At 37.6% G+C, this 17,685-nt stretch overlaps 1 protein-coding gene across 1 annotated transcript in view; it reads right to left on the bottom strand.

The window, feature by feature from the left end:
* The window catches only part of LOC107095332 (growth arrest-specific protein 7-like), a 96,024-nt gene that overhangs the window by 46,720 nt on the left and 31,619 nt on the right, over positions 1-17,685 (bottom strand). Inside the window, exons 2-3 of the mRNA XM_015391376.1 lie at positions 11,021-11,138; positions 1,110-1,187 (exon numbers count right to left, since the gene is read on the bottom strand). Of these exons, the coding sequence (XP_015246862.1) occupies positions 1,110-1,187; positions 11,021-11,138 (196 nt within the window). The remainder of the gene's footprint in view (positions 1-1,109; positions 1,188-11,020; positions 11,139-17,685) is intronic.

Below are 17,685 nucleotides of genomic sequence, written 5' to 3'. Positions count from 1 at the left end.
GAGATACAGATACACAACTCTCCACACACATTTGCAATTAATAAAGCAACAATTTTAGCCCCATATCCAGCTACATTAATGAGTATCCTCCTTCAAATGCAGTAAAATCAAATTTAGATATTTGTCCCATTTATTGCTACAGTCTATGTATGGAAATTATAGGTGGGGACATGTCCACACCAGTGCTTCAGAAAGTTATACCTGTGGTTTGAATTAATACTAATGTTTTATTTTTAAATACCTTTTATATTGAATTAGGGACTAAACCAAACTTAGCCCAACATTCAATTAAAAATAAAGCTTTTGAATCAAATGGGGTATTTTCTCACGAGTGCAAACTCAGTTCTACAATCCTCACACTTCCCTCAGAATGATGTATTGCAATTGAATGCAATCTGTCTTTAAGGACAGTTATGGCCTAGTGGTTAGGGCATAAAGCTTAGAATACTGAGGTTCTGAATTTTGAGCCCCACTCCCACAGACTGCCACTCTGGGTCCCTGAGCAAAGAGCCTAAACCCCACGCTGCTCCCCGGGCGCTGCACAATGGCAGCCCACTGCTCCCCAAGGGGATGGTTTAAATGCAGAGAGTGAATTTCTCCAATGTGAGATCAATAAAGTTCAATTATTATTATTTTTATGTAAAGGGATAACCAGTTCTGAATCCAGTCCTTTTTGTGGTCTGTAATATTTTAATACAGATTAATTCTAAATCTTTGCTGACTAAACATGAAGTATGTTGAAACAATGTTCTCTGTTCAGACCAAGAGGTTCTAATTAAATCTGTATAATAAAGAAGACGTATAAATGAATGAATGAAAGAAAGGATGAATACGGTTTGTTTACGTATGTGGAAACATCCAAGGAACCTTCCTGCCTCTTTCTGCTTGTTTGCCTTTAGGAGCGGGGCCAAAGCAGAGACAGAGGACTCCTCAGTTCCTCAGCCTGTGGCTGCAGATGAAGTTAGTCACAGGAAGTGTCTCTGTGTGGTGAGCAAGAGCAGAGGCTTTGTGCCGCTGTGGAATCTTAGGATAATTCCCAGCCCCAGGGCACTGACACTTGAGGAAGTTGAAGTGAATGAAGCTAAGTAGAAGAGAGACCAGCTGAGCACCTGCTGGCAGAGAGTTCTTGTGTCGGATGGAGTTCTTGGGGGTCCCTGGGACGCTGGACGGCCTCTCCCATGTGGTCTCTATAGAAATAAAGTAGAGAATAGCTTAGGGAATATTAGGTGGTAGTTGCAGCTATTTGTAAGCAGAAATAAGCAGAAGTGATACCATCTTCAGATGCAAACTTGGCATTTATAGCAATAAGTCATCAACACATTGTCTTTCTGGCTGTGTAAAGCGGCGCAGGGCTCATTTATTTTAGCCAGGAAATGATCAGTAAAAAACAATGGCTTTTATTCTCACCATCAAGACATAAATGAGAAACATAACATGGAGACCCCATTAGGAGGACCACAATTCAATGTAACACATTCTTTAATTTATTGGGTTAAAACTAGAGCTGAAACAATCTGATTAATCGTGATTAATCAATTATATACATAATCATTAACTAATTTTGTAATCAATTAATTGTTAACTGAATTATAGAGAATGTAAAATATGCCTTTAGCTAACTTAGAATAATAATAATACCCCAGTTGTAAAAAGAAAAAAATAGAAATATTTTGCATTTAGGATTATAAAAAAACCTTTTTGGTCTCTCAATATGCTCTATCCAGAACTCCTTAAATCGAAGAGCTTTATCTTCACCTTAATTACGTAAAAAGTCATCTTTATGGAAACTTTTTGCTATCTGATTATTAATTGATCAATACAAAAAATAATAGAAAAAATAATTGGTTTGCTAAATACTTGTTAATTGCAGCCCTACTTAAAACCAAGAGCTTCTATCTCAATTATTCGGACCCACTGAAAAATACCCTCATATCATTATTTCTCCCCCTCTGATGAGTTTCTGGTGATATGCGCAGACAGGTTTTTTTATTACCACACATATCATGTGGAAGAAAAGCCAAAACGTTCAGTTTTGGTCTCATATGACCTGATATCTATATCTGTAATGTGCTTTCATCTTGCAAGACAACCGAAGTCTGCAGTTTTTCTCCAGAGTTACATAGGCCTCCTGGATTCTTCACTGACTAATTCTCTTCATGTGTGATCTGTCAATCGTCTCTTTTCTGCAGCAGCTGGACTGATAAGTGTTTTGGGAATCTTTAAAAGTTTTTTACCTAAGCGTGCTTTAGGCTTCTCCACACCTTCATCTCTGACCTGTCTCAAAAGATGTTCTTTTACAGCCCTTGGTTGCAGGGAATGATATTAGACCCTGGCATTTTTACGTCTACACTGGCCCACTTATGGATGTGCATTACAAGGAAGGGCTATATATACTGCATGCATCATTTAGGTAGTTAACATTGGATTACTTCTTGAGCTCCTTGAGTTAATTACTGTCACAGGTAGGAGCATCGGCCGTAGAGTAAGTGTTGAGGCCGGTATGATTTAAGGAGGGCCTGCCCTCGCACGCTAAAACTAGGACCGCCCCATTGGGCAAATGCCCGGTATCATATATTACCAGTCCGAGCGTGCTTGGTGGCCTTCAGATAACAATTCTGAGTTTCAATTAATTCTGAGTACATTGCACACTTATTTACAACTTCTAAAGATATCTGCTATAAATGGATTTTATTCAGGGTATCACAATAAAAAGTTAAACAAACACAAACACAGTTTGCAGGGAATTTAAAAAAAGAAATAAAGTGTCAGCTATAATTTCAACAGGTGAGAGAGTCTGATACAAATTATTAGTAAGAAAGCTGTAAATCTGAAGGGCACTGCTGTTCAAATATGGGTAATAAGATACTGGAATAATCTGGATTCTGGATTACATTTGCAGAAATGGAAACCCTGAATGGGCATAAGAGAGGCATAAACACATAGAATGGATCGTAATGAAACTCCTGCTGTTAGGGGAAACTGAGAATTGTTTTTTGTTTGTTTTTTAGTACGAGCTCCTCATTTCCTTTAGAGTTATTTCCCCAAATAATTAACTGATAACTATTGAGTTAACTGTGGATACTGGTGGTTAAATCTGTGAATCATGTCAAATGACTTACTGTAAATATCCAAATCTAGTTAAAAAAAAAATAACAGAGAGAGAGAGAGATCTCTTTTATCAACTTCTCTCTATAAGCTGTTCTTGTATTGAGTGGATAGAAGGAGCCCTTATTGAATAAGAGCCTTTTGGCTCCACTAGCTCTATTTATCACTGCTTAGCAGAGGAAGCAACTGAGCCAAGCCAATCAGCTCAAATGACACGGCTGGAGAGTATGACCAGCAGCAGACTGTGCCACTTCAAGCTGGATGCAAAACATCAGCCTGTCCTCACAAATATATATATATATATTTCCTCTCTACTCATAAAACCCAATCAATAGCCAAGCAAATAAGAGGTAACAGCCTAAAAGAACATATTGTATGTTATGCGACCTATTAAGTCAAATGAAGTGATTCTGCATATAGTTTACAACAAAACGTAAAGAGTCAAACTACTATGATTTCAAAGTGATTTTTATCTAATACAATGCAGATGGGTTTAGAGTGTTTAAGACATTCAATAGTGGAGAGAGAAAAAAAGCTATTTTCAGGCATCACTATTGTTAAAATCTCATGGAACTGGTAAAGCATATAATTAAATAATAAACAGATCTAGAGGGCAGCTACTTGGGCTACAGCCCCTGATGTTTTCCAAACAGCCCCGGATCTCGCTTCTGAGCTGATCTGAGTAAAATGTGCAGAACTGGAATTCACCAGATAGTGGCAGCATGCACAGGAAAGCAGCCTGTAGCATTTCCCCTGCAGAAGCAGAAGTGTTTCCCTCTGTGTCGGGAGAGCGCCTTGCAGTCAAAAAGGCGCTGTCCTGGCGCATCTGACCATTTTCACGCCGCTTCCAATCATTTCTCGGTAAAAAAGGCTCATATAACCATGTCAACGTTAAAACATTTATTTTAAAAAGCAACTGTTGTTTATTGTAAAAAAAAATAAATAAATAAATAGACAAGGTCCTTTTTAAGCTGCTTTTTGTTTTGTTTTTTTAAAACGCCATGAGAATCTTATATCATTACTGATATAAGAGGATGGAAATTGGCTGATAGCAGGGCACAAAAAGTAAAAGTTCCTGAAAAAAATATTGTATACTTTCTGGTAAAGTCCGTTCTAATGTAAGTTATGACAGATTACTGGATTAATGAAATTTCTAGTATATACATGCTATCATACATAACAATTTTTAAGAATTTGGAAACAGTTGCTCTTTATTTCCCAAAGATATGGGAGGAGGAGAGGAGAGAATGGATATTTAAGCTGCCTGAAATAATCCGTTACCCCTCCATAAAATGGGAAAAAAATGTATTCTTATGCAAGACTTTAAGTGTGTTTATTCCTCTCTTCATTAACAACAAATCCTGTGGATTTGGTGGCATTTGATCATTATTTACCAGAGTTATGAGAGGGAAATCATATATTTTTGCCATCTGATATAATCCGTTCCCCGAATAACATGGGGAAAAAATAAACAAATCCTGTAAATTTTAAAACAGTTTTTTTCTATATCCTGTTTGAAACATTTATTATTTTATATTTTGAAATCCAAAATAGTTAAAATGTTGGTTTGATGATCTTTATGAAGTGTATTTTAAATTTGAGAAATCTTTCTGGATGTAAAGTGAAACATCTAAACAGAAAATACATTTCATAAAGATCACCAAAGTGGGAAAAATTAAATCGGAAAAATGATGTGTAGTAGTATACTACAAACTTGCTTAATCCAGTAATCTGCTATATTTTACATTAGAACGGGATTTACCAGAAAGTCTACACTCTCATCTTCAATCTCAGGGCTAAGCCCCTGATCTCCTAGAATCCTAGATCTGCCCCTGGCGTTACTATTCTCAAAAATGGATAAAAACTAATTGTTCTCACCTTGTCTATCCTCTCATCCTTACAAATGCAATGTCTAGTGTACAATGGTAACAGATAATGAAAATAACCTGGAGAACTATTAGACTAAGCCAGTAATCTTCCCAATATTACATTACATTACGGTACTGTGTAGTCAAGCCCTAACGTAGCCAAAACCTTTTACATCAATAGATTATTTAAATCCTTGATCTTTTATTTGAAATTTCTTGGATGATCTGAAACTTTTAACTGTACCGAAAAAACAAAAATCTACTACTGCAGTCAGGTATAAAATGTAATTAGATGTAGGCTATAATCATTTCACATTAAATACATCGCGGCATGAATGAATTCTTAATACCAGTTTCTATTTTTTTATTAGAATTCCTCAACAAAATTCCCTTTATGATTTATTCACATATACTTATGGAGTAATTAGCCATTTCTGGAAAAACTTTCTTAAGAAAAGCAAACTAAAACAGAACACTTTAAGCAGTTATGCTTTGTATTGGTTCATTAAGCTTTAAAGTTTCATCCTAAGCCCTGACTGCACCTGCTTATTGTCCACAGCACAAGTGATAGCCGAAGTAGGAGGAGACATCTGTTATATGGGATTCAAGTAGGGTAAAAAAAATGTCCCAGTTAGCTCTAACTACAGTATGTTTTATTTATAATCATATGCCAGCGGGTCTCTGATGCGACCGCGTTTTGCCTGACAGTCACAAAAACCCCACTGTTGGAAGGAACATGTTCATTTAATTATATGAAGCAAAAACAAAGAAAATGCAATATATACAAATATAATATAGACACATCCAAACCAAGCAGAGGAACAGACTGGATGTAGAAAGCGGCCTGATATCAGAGCTCAAAGCAGCTCAGGTGTCTTGATGAAAACAAAGTAAAACTAATTTAGTCAGTCCGACAATAATTTTTGTTCAGTATTTTGTTTGCAATTCATCAAGTTTAAATGTGGTTATAAGGGAGTTACTCAGATGAGCTCCAATTTCATAAATACAAGTTTATAATATGAACTTATTTCAATTCCTTACTAACTTCCAGGCAACATATTTATGTTGTTTTTAAATTGGGGATGGAAATGATAGCATGCCTAAGAATTAAATGCACATCGTGCAAAAAAAATTATATAAAAAAGGCCAGAATTCACTCCAATTATATTATTTTCCCTTTGAAATGATTAAACGTGAATTTAAAGAGAACTTTAGAAGGATTGTATAAGTAAAATACCAGTTTATGACTCTTTTAAGTGTGTTTACACATCAGCCTTTACAATTAGGGAAAAGGAGCAGGCAGCTGGTACAAACTGCAACAACCTGCAACAGGAAGGAAAAAGGACACACTCAGCCACACAAGCCGCGCTGTTACCATGGCAATGTCACAACATAAGCAACACACACACATGCACGACGCTGAACTTTAGAGTAACAATGGAGACGGCTGATAAAAATAAAAGGTACCAAAGTTTTTATAAATATCTCTTGTTTTAAAACAAAGGTTATCAGATGGGGTTTTTTGGAAACAAGTGTTGCACGACTTTCTTTAAATAAACGCTCTGCACAAACTGTATACATTCAGACATCCTCCATGGGGCTCAGCACCTATTAATGACGCCAGAGGGAGAAAAAACAAAACCCTTTGTTCAATCTCTCTGACAACACCTTAAAACCACCTAAGCTTTATCCTCACATCCAAGCAGGAGAGGTGGAGTAGGGAGTCCCCTGCTCGCGTGCCTGGGTGGAACCTTGAGCCAATTTTAAACCTCCTCTCTCATCTTTCAAGGCCACAACCTCAACCACACCGGCCGCCATACCAGACGTACTTAGTGCGAACATCCCTGATGGGGTATTGGTTAAGGTCTTAAAAGAAACCCAGGCCAAAAACACAGCTGAAGAGGGTGGAAGATGCAATGAGATGCTGCTGGATGGAAGTAAACAAGGTACATTAGGACTTTTCTTGTGCTACTAAGAATGCAGAATGCAAAGTTGCTTTCTGATTAAACAGAAACAGACTGATTGATTTTTTCTGTGGAATCTTTGATCTGCTTTCTTCATTTTCCAAAATATTTTTTCCTGCCTATTAAATTAAAGAGGAGGCCTTCACAGAACATCTGTGAATAATGGTTATGCACGGGTTCTGCTGACATCTCAAATCTTCAGGGCTACTTTCACCCAATCCCTGACAGGCATTCAAACAGCAGTGCATAGATCAGTAAGCATGAATTGCCTTGTCCAGGATTGGTTTGTTGAAAAATAGTCAATCCGAAATGAACATTTTTTTGCAACTGCCAGAACAGCTGAAACTCACTGAGCTTGTAAATCAAGCCCAAACCTGTATGCAAGCTTGCTTCAGTTTAAATCAAACAACTCCATGGCCTCAGGTGTTTGTTATAGAAAAATAATGACCCAACAGAGTCACTATTCTGCATCACACTAATAACACCAAACCAAAACCATGTTTTACTTATATCCAAGTAACGTCTTGTTACTTGGATATCACTTATGACATCATACACACGCCGCTTTGTTTTAAAAAAATATAAATATAATATATATAACCGCGGGATGTCTGGGGGACAGTGATTTGCCTACATGTTATGAAAGCTGGTGTACCATAAATTATAAATTATGAACAGTTTAGTTTGTGCCTTCAACTCGTTGCCCATAGGAAGAAGTTACCTGGATATAACGAAAGGGAATATCTTCAGAACGGCTCCAAATGACACAAAACTCATATGGGTGAGTAGAACATGATGTCATAACGTAAAATCAAGGGCCAGATGTAAAAAAACCAGCGTTCCCCTTTAAGCCTGTTTTGTTTCCCTGATCTGGAGTACTGAGGATTTACACGCCCATCCAGTAAAACAGAAACTGTTCCCAGAAGTTTCACACAGGGTTAGCAAACCTAAAAACAAAGCTAGGCTTTCTTTTCATCAAAACAGTACAAATTTACTTTTTATAATAAAAAAAAACTGAGCAATAACTTATTTGAGTAAAAAAAAAAAAAAAACTGAACTATACAAAGAAGTAGAGCTTGAGTTTTTGCAGTGATTGTTGGCAGAATCCACAAATAAGAACTTGACCACATTTAGATACAGACTACTCCTGTAACTGTATCCAAAGAATAGCCCAAAAAGTTTTATTTACTGGAAGAAATTGAAATCTAAATAAGTCCTTTTTTCTTTAAATAAGTGCATTTGTTCTTGAATTGAGGAGGTAAGTGAGACACCTTGCCAATGGAAAAAGACAATTTACATTTAAAATAAAAAATAAACAATTGCATTGTCTTTTTTCGAGTGCATAATTATCTAATTATCTTATTTTAATAGCATAAAATATTAATTCCATTGGTCGATCCTCTTATTTACCTAATCAAATTAGGGTTAATACACTTAAATTTAGAAATGTTGACTTTTTTCTAGATAGGTTTTTACAGCGAATACATCCCTGTCAATATATAAAAGGAATATTAAACTCTAATCGAGGGGTAAACTTGATTTATCCACATTTGATGAAGAAAAATAATTTTTAAAAGTTTATAAACATAGTGTCTTAAGGTTTTTTTTAAGAAATGTTGAATTTGCCATTTCAGTAACTGAATAGGAAGGGAAAAATAAAGGAAGACATTCAGCTAGGGTCCAATGACTTTTAACTTGAAAACATTTCTTTAATAGAAAAGATGGGATTTTATAGGGATGACTATTTCCAGCATATTTATTAAACCTAATGAGATAAAATCCCCAATGCCTTTCATCTGTTTACACTTATTTCAAATGAATTTTCTAGGACTGAAGGAACTTGTCCATCTCTGATCGTATGTGATGTCTTCATCTTGTTTGTGACTATTGTCCCCCCCCCACACATGCCTCAGTAACAGCAAACACAAACAGAACACTGTGAGCTGCTTTCACACTAGTTTAATTGAAACTGGATGATCACACATCCTGCTTAGGTAATGGAACATTTCCATTGTCTATTTTTATCAAAGTGTTGAACAGACAGCTGAGGAGTTGATGGTCTGCATCATAGATTCATAAGCAGCACTGAAAATTCTGCGATAGAAAGGTAGCATCATCTCCCTCTCACCAAATTCTATAAGATCAGCTGGCTTTGAAATCCTTCTCTAATCAGTGAAGTTGCAGAATAAAAAGGTTATAAAGGTTATATTTGGATGTTCTGTGAAGTCTTTATAACTCTTATTGCACTGACACCAGCCTCAGTCCACTCTCGGTTATCCTGTCGAGGATGCAATTATCTCTGCTGATACTGCACTTTTTCCTTCCTCTNATTATCTCTGCTGATACTGCACTTTTTCCTTCCTCTTAACTTTCCATGAATATAGCCTACTTGGATATAGCACTTTATAAGCAACCAAATTCTCTAGAGCAGACCTTGCATGGCTTACCCTCCCTATGGAGATTATTAACAACGGTTCTGCTCAGTGGCCTAGTGGGTAGCACTGCTACCTTACAGCAAGAAGGCTCCAGGTTGGATTCCCAGCCCGGGGTCTTTCTGCATGGAGTTTGCATGTTCTCCCTGAGCATGAGTGGGTTCTCTCCGGGTACTCTGGCTTCCTCCCACAGTCCCAAACATGACTGTTTCAGTGTGAGTGTTGCGTAAATGGTTGGTTGTCCTATTTGTCTTTGTGTTGCCCTGCGATGAACTGCCGACCTGTCCAGGGTGGACCCAGCCTCTCGCCCGTAGACAGCTGGAGATAGGCACCACTCCTCTAAAGGCTGATCTATACTCAGAAACCAGGTCGTCTGCGTGTGTCCCAGTGAATGCAAATGTGCCCCCGCCCCTTCCGCAGACACTCTGCTGCACCTCTCCTAAATTGTAGGTGATCGCAGACAGAAGGCCTCTAATTGGTCAAATCTAGATCCGCTCTACACTACTGTATGTGTATTTCCTGTTTGGTACCTTACAGGCTTGTTTTGTTTCTATGACCTACATTGTGGAAAAAGACTTGTGAAGATGGACCAGCTAGAAGAGCGAGGTGCGCGAGAACTCTGTGACCTTTTTTCCACCTGGATCCCCGCTATTTTTCACCCTCATGTCCCTCCGTTGTCTAAATTTGCACCTTGCATTTTTTTCACTTCCTCACCGCCTCTGCCGTATCTAGACCCACAGCTAGTTTGTGATTGTCCCTCTTGCGTTGTGGCGTAGAATAACATAGCGCAGACTGCGCTTCAGTACTGAGCATAAATCAAAAATACCTGCGACAAGCTCACTGCGACACACTGCTGCGGGAGTATATCCAGCCCTTAAGGCCAATTTATGCTTCTGATGCATAGCCTCTGCAACCGTCAAATCTGTCTCTCTGCGCAACCACGCCCCCCACACAGAGGTTCTGCAACCATTGTCAGGCACCTCAAAAAAGTCCTGACTACGCGTTGGATGGTCGCAAACCCGCGCAGACCTCAAGCGGATGTGCGCAGACAAAAAGCAGCTGTGATTGGTCCTTGGTATGCCTTTCCGGCTGTCTGTGTGGTCGTCCTTCTCGATTCGGTGTCGGGGCACGCCATTTTTAAAAACCGAGGAACAAGTACAATGGACAACCTACGCGTCCTCCTTTGTCTTTTTTGCCAACTCTGTTAACAGAACCAGTTCCTCTTCGATGTCTAGCAACGCTAGATCCATCTCTGATATCTTGCAGGCCCGCCATTGTTGTTTTGTTAGATAAACACTCCCGACTTCGCCGCCAAAGTTCTCGCGAGTTCTCGAATAGGCTCCCCCTTGCGCTTTGGAGGGGAACTGTTGTGCACCCGTAGAAATTCCAGACCGACGGTGCAGAAGCTTACCAGCAAAACTGGTTCTCGACCAGACGCAAGCGACATCTGATGTGTGCGGATGCAGAAGTATAATCTGCATCCGCAAGCGTGACGGAAAATGGATGGAGGTTCTTTCAAGTCATCAGCAGTCATCTCCATGAGTGTCTACTCCACAATATGGCCATTAGATATAAGTTAACATCTATATATCAAAAATGCTTTGTTATCTCATGTAATATTTTGATTTCCATTCACTTTTAGCCATCTTACCATTGTTTGCAGTGTTGACATAATATTTCTTTCCTTGTGGAGACATGTAGCATCTCCAGTGAGGAGGCAGAGGATCTTTGATGTCCTCCACAGGAAGCTGACTCAGAGACGCTGTCCTCTGTTGACAAGGAAAAGCAATAAATGTTAATGATCATGAAAGGGCTCATCAGCAGCATGGTAGCTCAGAGACAAACATTTATTTCCCAAGTGTCTTTTATCGTCGACATAAATTGCTGAAGATAAATAAATTACAGAAACAGACCTAGGTGAAGAAAGTGTCTAGAACTGAGATGGTGGGATAAAAAAAAAAAAAACATTTTACATCTAAAATGATGTCATGTTGGAGCAGCTCTGCCACACAAAACACAACAAACTCTGGCAGTTCTTCATGGCGGACTGAGGCCCGCCGGGCTGGAGTCAGCGTATGTGCACACAGCACGGTTTAAATACATGAGAGCATGGAGGCAAATGTGCACATCTGTTACTGATTAGCAGGAAAATAAAGTGGAGAAACATTATGAGGAGATGCTGTTTGGAAACCTGAGAGAGCCAGAAAAACATCCAGCTTCTGTTCAGAGATGGTGTTCAATTCTGATCTGACAAGGTTAAGTTTAGGAAGTACTGTAGCATGAAAGAAACGTTCAACTCTAGATTCTCCTTCCATTCACAGCAGCAGAGCTGTGGATTGTGATTAAACGAACACCCAAAATGTAAAAGTTGTTAGATGTGTAGATCATAAGATGGTCTTAAATCATCATATCGCCCACTCTTAGCAAATGTAGCTCTACCATAACATCTTTTTTAATGAGGTGAAAGTAAAAAGTAGTCCTAGAAATGACTAAAGTTACAGTAAAAAGTACCGTAATATCTGGACTATAAGCCGCTAGTTTTTTTTCCCACAATAAGAAGGTGTGGCTTTTCTGTGGATTTTTCCTAAATGCCAGAGGGGGAAGTCCAAGTTGGAAATAAAAGAATAAGGGGCTAATTTTCAGTTAGCACAAGTTAGCAGCAGGCAAAGTGGAGAACAAATGTCTTGAATTTACACATTTTGACATTTATTTGCTGCATTAAAGCTGCCGAAGCAATAAAGAAATTTGGCCCAACTCCTGTGGAGCTGAAATAAAGAGCAGACAAAGCCCCAGCTTTCAGTAGAAGCTCTTACTGCTGCGAGCTAACAAGCAAACTGGAGCTAACATTGTTCTTCATCCCCGTCACTACCCGTCCCGGAAGCACGATGTGCATGCACAAACAGATATACATTCGGGTGTCCATAAATAATGTAATTATGGTACTAAAACTACTTATTGCTATCCTTAACCCACTAAAGAAGGGTAATACACATCTGTAAAAAAAATGTTTTGACTTTTATGAGACAGTTTGTGTACTTTTTACATTTTTTTCGTTAAACTGCTTCTCTAACGTCATCAGACCTGCTCAGAGCAGTCCGGCAAAATATGATTAAATATAATTTTAGTTGTTTCTTTCTTAAGATAACGCACTATATAGCATAAGGATAAAATGAAACGAAAACATAAAACTCAAAAAGACAAGATTTATGTTTAAATCCAAAGCCGAAAAAGTTAGCTTCCGAAAGTAGCCTAGGATCCCATTTCCGGTGCAGATCGGACTGAGACGAGTGATGAAACAAAAGATTTAAAGGCATTTATTTTTTAACCTTTAACACAATATATTTTAGTATGTTTACTATTTTTGGGAAGGGAAAACATAATTTAGGTATTTTAACAAAATAAAATCGAGGATGACTCAGATGTATATCTAGACGCGCAAATGAGCTGATGGCGCATGCGCAGAACGGATTGTGCTTCCGGGACGGATCAGATAGTGAAAGTTCCTACTCCAGGTGCTATAATGTAGGGCTCCCCCTACAGGTTTGGTGGGAGACTGTTTAGTAGATATCGTCTGCTTATATACGTACGTTTTCATTTTTTCAAAAAAAATGTAATGGCCGCAGCTTATAGTTAGGTGCGCTCTAGAGTCCGAAAAATATACTACATGATGAAATTGCTACTAAGGTATTGAGTATTTATTGGCTCATTATATCAACTATTTACATTTATGTTACCAGAGTTGTGTGATAATTCCGGTGTTGCAAAGTATAAGTTACAATACAAAAAAAAAAAAAAAAATCATATAATTTCAACACAAAATGTTTTTCATGCATGTGTTGGATTATCACAATCATCGCATTTAAGCAGTGTAGGGCGTGAAATAATACGATTTAAGTAACTAAAGATGCTTTAATAGATCCATCATATCCATAAATTCCTTTTTTGAATCTGTGCAGATGAAACACAATTTAGAAAAATCTATTATTGAACATCAACTAAAACCTATTCTAACAGCAAGTAATGCATATGGGAGGATAGGATAAAAAAACCCAATCAACATTATCTAATTCTGACTGCTTCATTGATCTCTGATTAGCTCAACTTACTCTTGGTGGGTGGAGTATTTAGAGAATTTACTTGGAATAGTGCTACTCTATCAATGATAGTGTTTAAGAGAAATTCAAAAATTAGAACAAATCCTAAAACTTTTTCTGAACTTTTTTCAGGTAAATGTAACTAAGTAGAAGATCATTGGTTAGTACCTACTTGTGTCTCTTTTGCAGTGTAATACCTGAAGATCTAACATGTAGTTGACAAATACAAATCAGCAATAACTAAGAATAACAGTTCTTTTCATTTTAGTCATTTTTTCCACATCATGCTTTTTTATTTTTGCTCAATGGGGAAGTAAATATAGTTATCACAGGATGATTAGCAGCGAACAATACACCAAGGAACAAAATAAAAAAGGTTTTTGTCATCATTTTGTTTGTGACCCCCTCCAAAAAAAAAAAAAACGTATTTTGTTTTCCTATGTATTTTTTGGGGGATTTAGGCCAGATAAAAAAAAGTTTAAGAAGAACATGTACTTAAAACAACTTTGAATGTTTAGGTAAAGTGGCTGGGTTTATAACTGATTTAGGACATTTTCTAACTTATACAATATGTGTTAAACAGAAAAATAGTTAATTATGACACCACAACACAGCTAAAGGAAGTTTGAAATGCAACTAGCTGTTGTATTAATAACAGAGCTAAAGGTTCCCGTAGAATTGATGATGTAGGGATGATGTAAATGGTGAAACATTATCTGAGTTTCCAGTGATAAATGCAACAAGTTTAAATTAAAGCATTAAATCATCCTCCAAAAATAGTCTGAAAACCTCTGTTATTTTTGATCAGGACTTGTGATTTGAAGCCAATATAAAAAAAAAGGTTTCTTAAATTTTCTACTTTAGTATCCATAGAAATAGAATAGAATACAAAAGAATACAAAATTCTATTTATACAGAAATGTATGTTTAAACATTTGAAAGCTATTTTTTATGTTTATCTGCAAAGATGTTCATTTTGTGATTTCATATGTAAAAATAAGAAAAATAAATTATGATCTTGTATTACTATTAACAGTACAGTAAGCAACCCCAAAAAAAAGGAATTGTTAGTTTTCTAAATTGCAAAAAACAGAAAGCACCAAAATTGGCTGCAGTGCAAAAAAGTAAATCTGAATAAGTGCATTTTTTTCTTGAATTGAGGAGGTTTGTAAGACACATTTCCAATGGAACAATGGAATAATAAAAGAAAAAAAGGAAAATAATTGCTTTGTCTTATTTCACGTGAATATTATCTAATTATCTTGTTCTAGGAGATCCAAATCCAAATTCACTTTAAGGTAAATTAAGGTAAATACACTTATATGTATGGAAGACAAACTTTTTTTTCCGGGTGGATCATTTAAATAAGTGGTCCTCCTAACCGTCAGTCTTTCTTGTGATACGTTTACATAAGGCCGTCCTACATGCTCATCCTGTTGGCTATATTTTCTGTGCATGTGCACTTTCAGGCAAATATCTGTGGCATATATCTGTGGTGAGCTACGGTTTCAGACATTCATTGAAGTTCACCTTTCTCACCACGGTTCTTTGAAAATGGCCGAAGGTCTTTTTGAGAAAAAGTGTCTACGAAGTGTATGACAAAAATAGAAAGGCCCCAGAAGAGGCAGATATATCCCAGAATGCTTTGCACAGAGAACTCTCCTTATAAAGCACTACTGGATTTGCTGTCAAAGCGCCCCGCTGTCGCCGTAGGCCGTCGCTACCCGACAGCTGCAACTATAACAAAGATGGCGAAGGCACCGGACCAATGGAGCAAAAAGCAGTGATCATCTGTCCAAACGGTCAGTTAACTGAGTTCGCTATAAAGTCCACTTTATAGACCCCGCTCTATATAGTGATTGAGGGACTTATGGGTTAGGTAAGCTTGAGTGAGCTATGAGATCAGCAACTTTTAAACAGAGCGTGCACAAGGAGAAATGGGTTGTGCATGCTCTCGCACATGCCAAGTGGAGAGGGCGGGTCTTTTAAAAAAAAAAGGCTTCCTAATTCTCATAAGTTTTGACTTTTGATAAATGATGATCAGCAAAGTTAAGTTCTGGCTTTGTTATGTAAACAAACCTGGTTAGAACAGAATAGAATAATTAAATCTAATATCATAAATTACTGCCTCATACAGTTGCTTTAACATGGGAGAAACGGGACAACAATATCATTGAATTAGATATCACATCCTTAGACTTCAATCTATAGATATTATTTCATCATTCTGTTTCAGTTCTGCCCAAACAACTTTATGTGCTGATTTACAGCCAGTCTCATCCTGAGAAAGAGCCTTTAGAACCACAGGGACTAAAACCACAACATGCTGCTGAGGCTGGGATGATACCGACCATCTCTGCTCCCACAGGGTAGCAGAATATGAACATGTGTGGGTTCAGGCTGCGTGTAATTACACAGTGTCCACCAAAAGTTTCCTCTTTGATGGTCTCGGAGGCTGAAGTTATGTTTGGGTGTGTTTTGGAAAAGCGGAACTACTTCAACCAGATGAGAACAATGCTTATGAATGACACAATGAACAAACAAAACATGCCATTACAATAAATAAAAAGCAACTTCCATCTGTGGAAGTTGCTGCAGATGGTGGTTGATACAGTTACAGTAGAAGCTCTTAAAGGAAAAGTCCGGGTCATGTTCAGAATTCAAACTTCTGAAAGTACTTTAAATATGAAATTATTACATACTGATCAATAAATGTTACTTTTTCTTAATTAAGAGTAATTTTCATTTGAATGTGCTTTACTGGAGGAATCCATATTGGTCAAAGAACACTACTGCCACCTACCGGCTTGTGACATCATGGTGCGGTATCGGCTGTTGATCAAGACCCAGTCACAACGCACTATTATCCAAGTCATCTTGAAAACATTCTTCTTCCAAATGTTGGCTACATATTACATATTACAACTCTTCAAGTTGGCAATCCAACGACAAACCCGTGGTGGATCATGAATCGGAAAAGTGAAATGACATTTTACCAGATGTATTACAACATCCAGCTGCCATGCACATGAGCATTGTCAGTTTAACTCTAGCTCTCATGAATTTCAACGGTGAAGTCCTCTTGAATTCTTAAATAATTATTGTTGATTGCAGATGTGACTATTAGTTCTCACTGATTTTGCTTGTAAAGCGGGGAGAATGGCGCTCGGCTTACCGCACCGTGACGTCACTGCCGGAAGATGGCAGGAGTGAGGCGTTACTATATTTGGGCAAAAATGGCCGGTCCCTGAATCAGTGATCACGATGAAAAATATTGTTTTTATCCTTTTACTAAATTTCCTTAAATCACCGCGAACATATTCGTTTTAGGTATAAATAATGACCCAATGGTTATTCCTTGCTGACCGGACTTTTTCTTAGAAATTGAAACACATAAAAAGCTAATTTGGTTTCTATGTTTTAGGAATGCCTGCGTCAGTCAAGCTGTAAACCATAATTGACCTGTAAACAGGATGATGCAAATATGACAAAAATAGAATTACATCAGTTAGGTGTTTTAAAATAATTTCAAAGAAACCACAAACTATAACAGGACACTGCACTGTATATCCTACTGCTGTTCATTGGCAGAGAACAAAAGCAGAAGATTGCTCATAAAAAGACGTTATGAATCGAGAGGTCAGAAGTGGAGCTCTGTCTGTTTTTAAAAAGCTGGTTCCTAGTTTCACATTTTTCAAATAATAAATTTGCATAATACTTGCATTTGTAGTTGACACAAAACCAATGAATCCTGTCAAAAACAAACCAGGATCACATTTACCCTTGGTTTGGATTACTGCTAAGATCTAACATTGGGAAGTGTGTTTACTCAGGCCGGACATACACTTACGATACTTTTAATCGTATCCAGCTACAGCTCAAACTGTACGATTAAATCACAGCGTCTAAAAGTTCTCAGATTAAAATGCTACACTGTACGGCCCGACGCTCTGATGCGATCTACCTATGGGAGCAATATTGTTGCAAATGTTTTTACACAGTTGTGTGTCTGTATCTGGATTTGTGTCTGTGCAGTGGGATTTGAAAATGTGTGAGGAGATTTGTCCGTCTGTACGAGTATCTGCAAATGTGTAAAATCCACAAATCTGTATTCAGATCTACAAATGTGTAGATCAGTCGGTAAACAAACAGTCACTGATGTATTTTTGCTTCAACACCCAGAAATACAAACAAATCATTGGTTACAAGTCAAGCATTTTCT

The sequence above is a fragment of the Cyprinodon variegatus genome, unplaced genomic scaffold (assembly GCF_000732505.1).
Source record: "Cyprinodon variegatus isolate N-32 unplaced genomic scaffold, C_variegatus-1.0 Scaffold538, whole genome shotgun sequence".
Taxonomy (NCBI): domain Eukaryota; kingdom Metazoa; phylum Chordata; class Actinopteri; order Cyprinodontiformes; family Cyprinodontidae; genus Cyprinodon; species Cyprinodon variegatus.
Note: the sequence above shows the minus strand (reverse complement) of the source record. Positions and strands in the feature narration are given on the sequence as shown.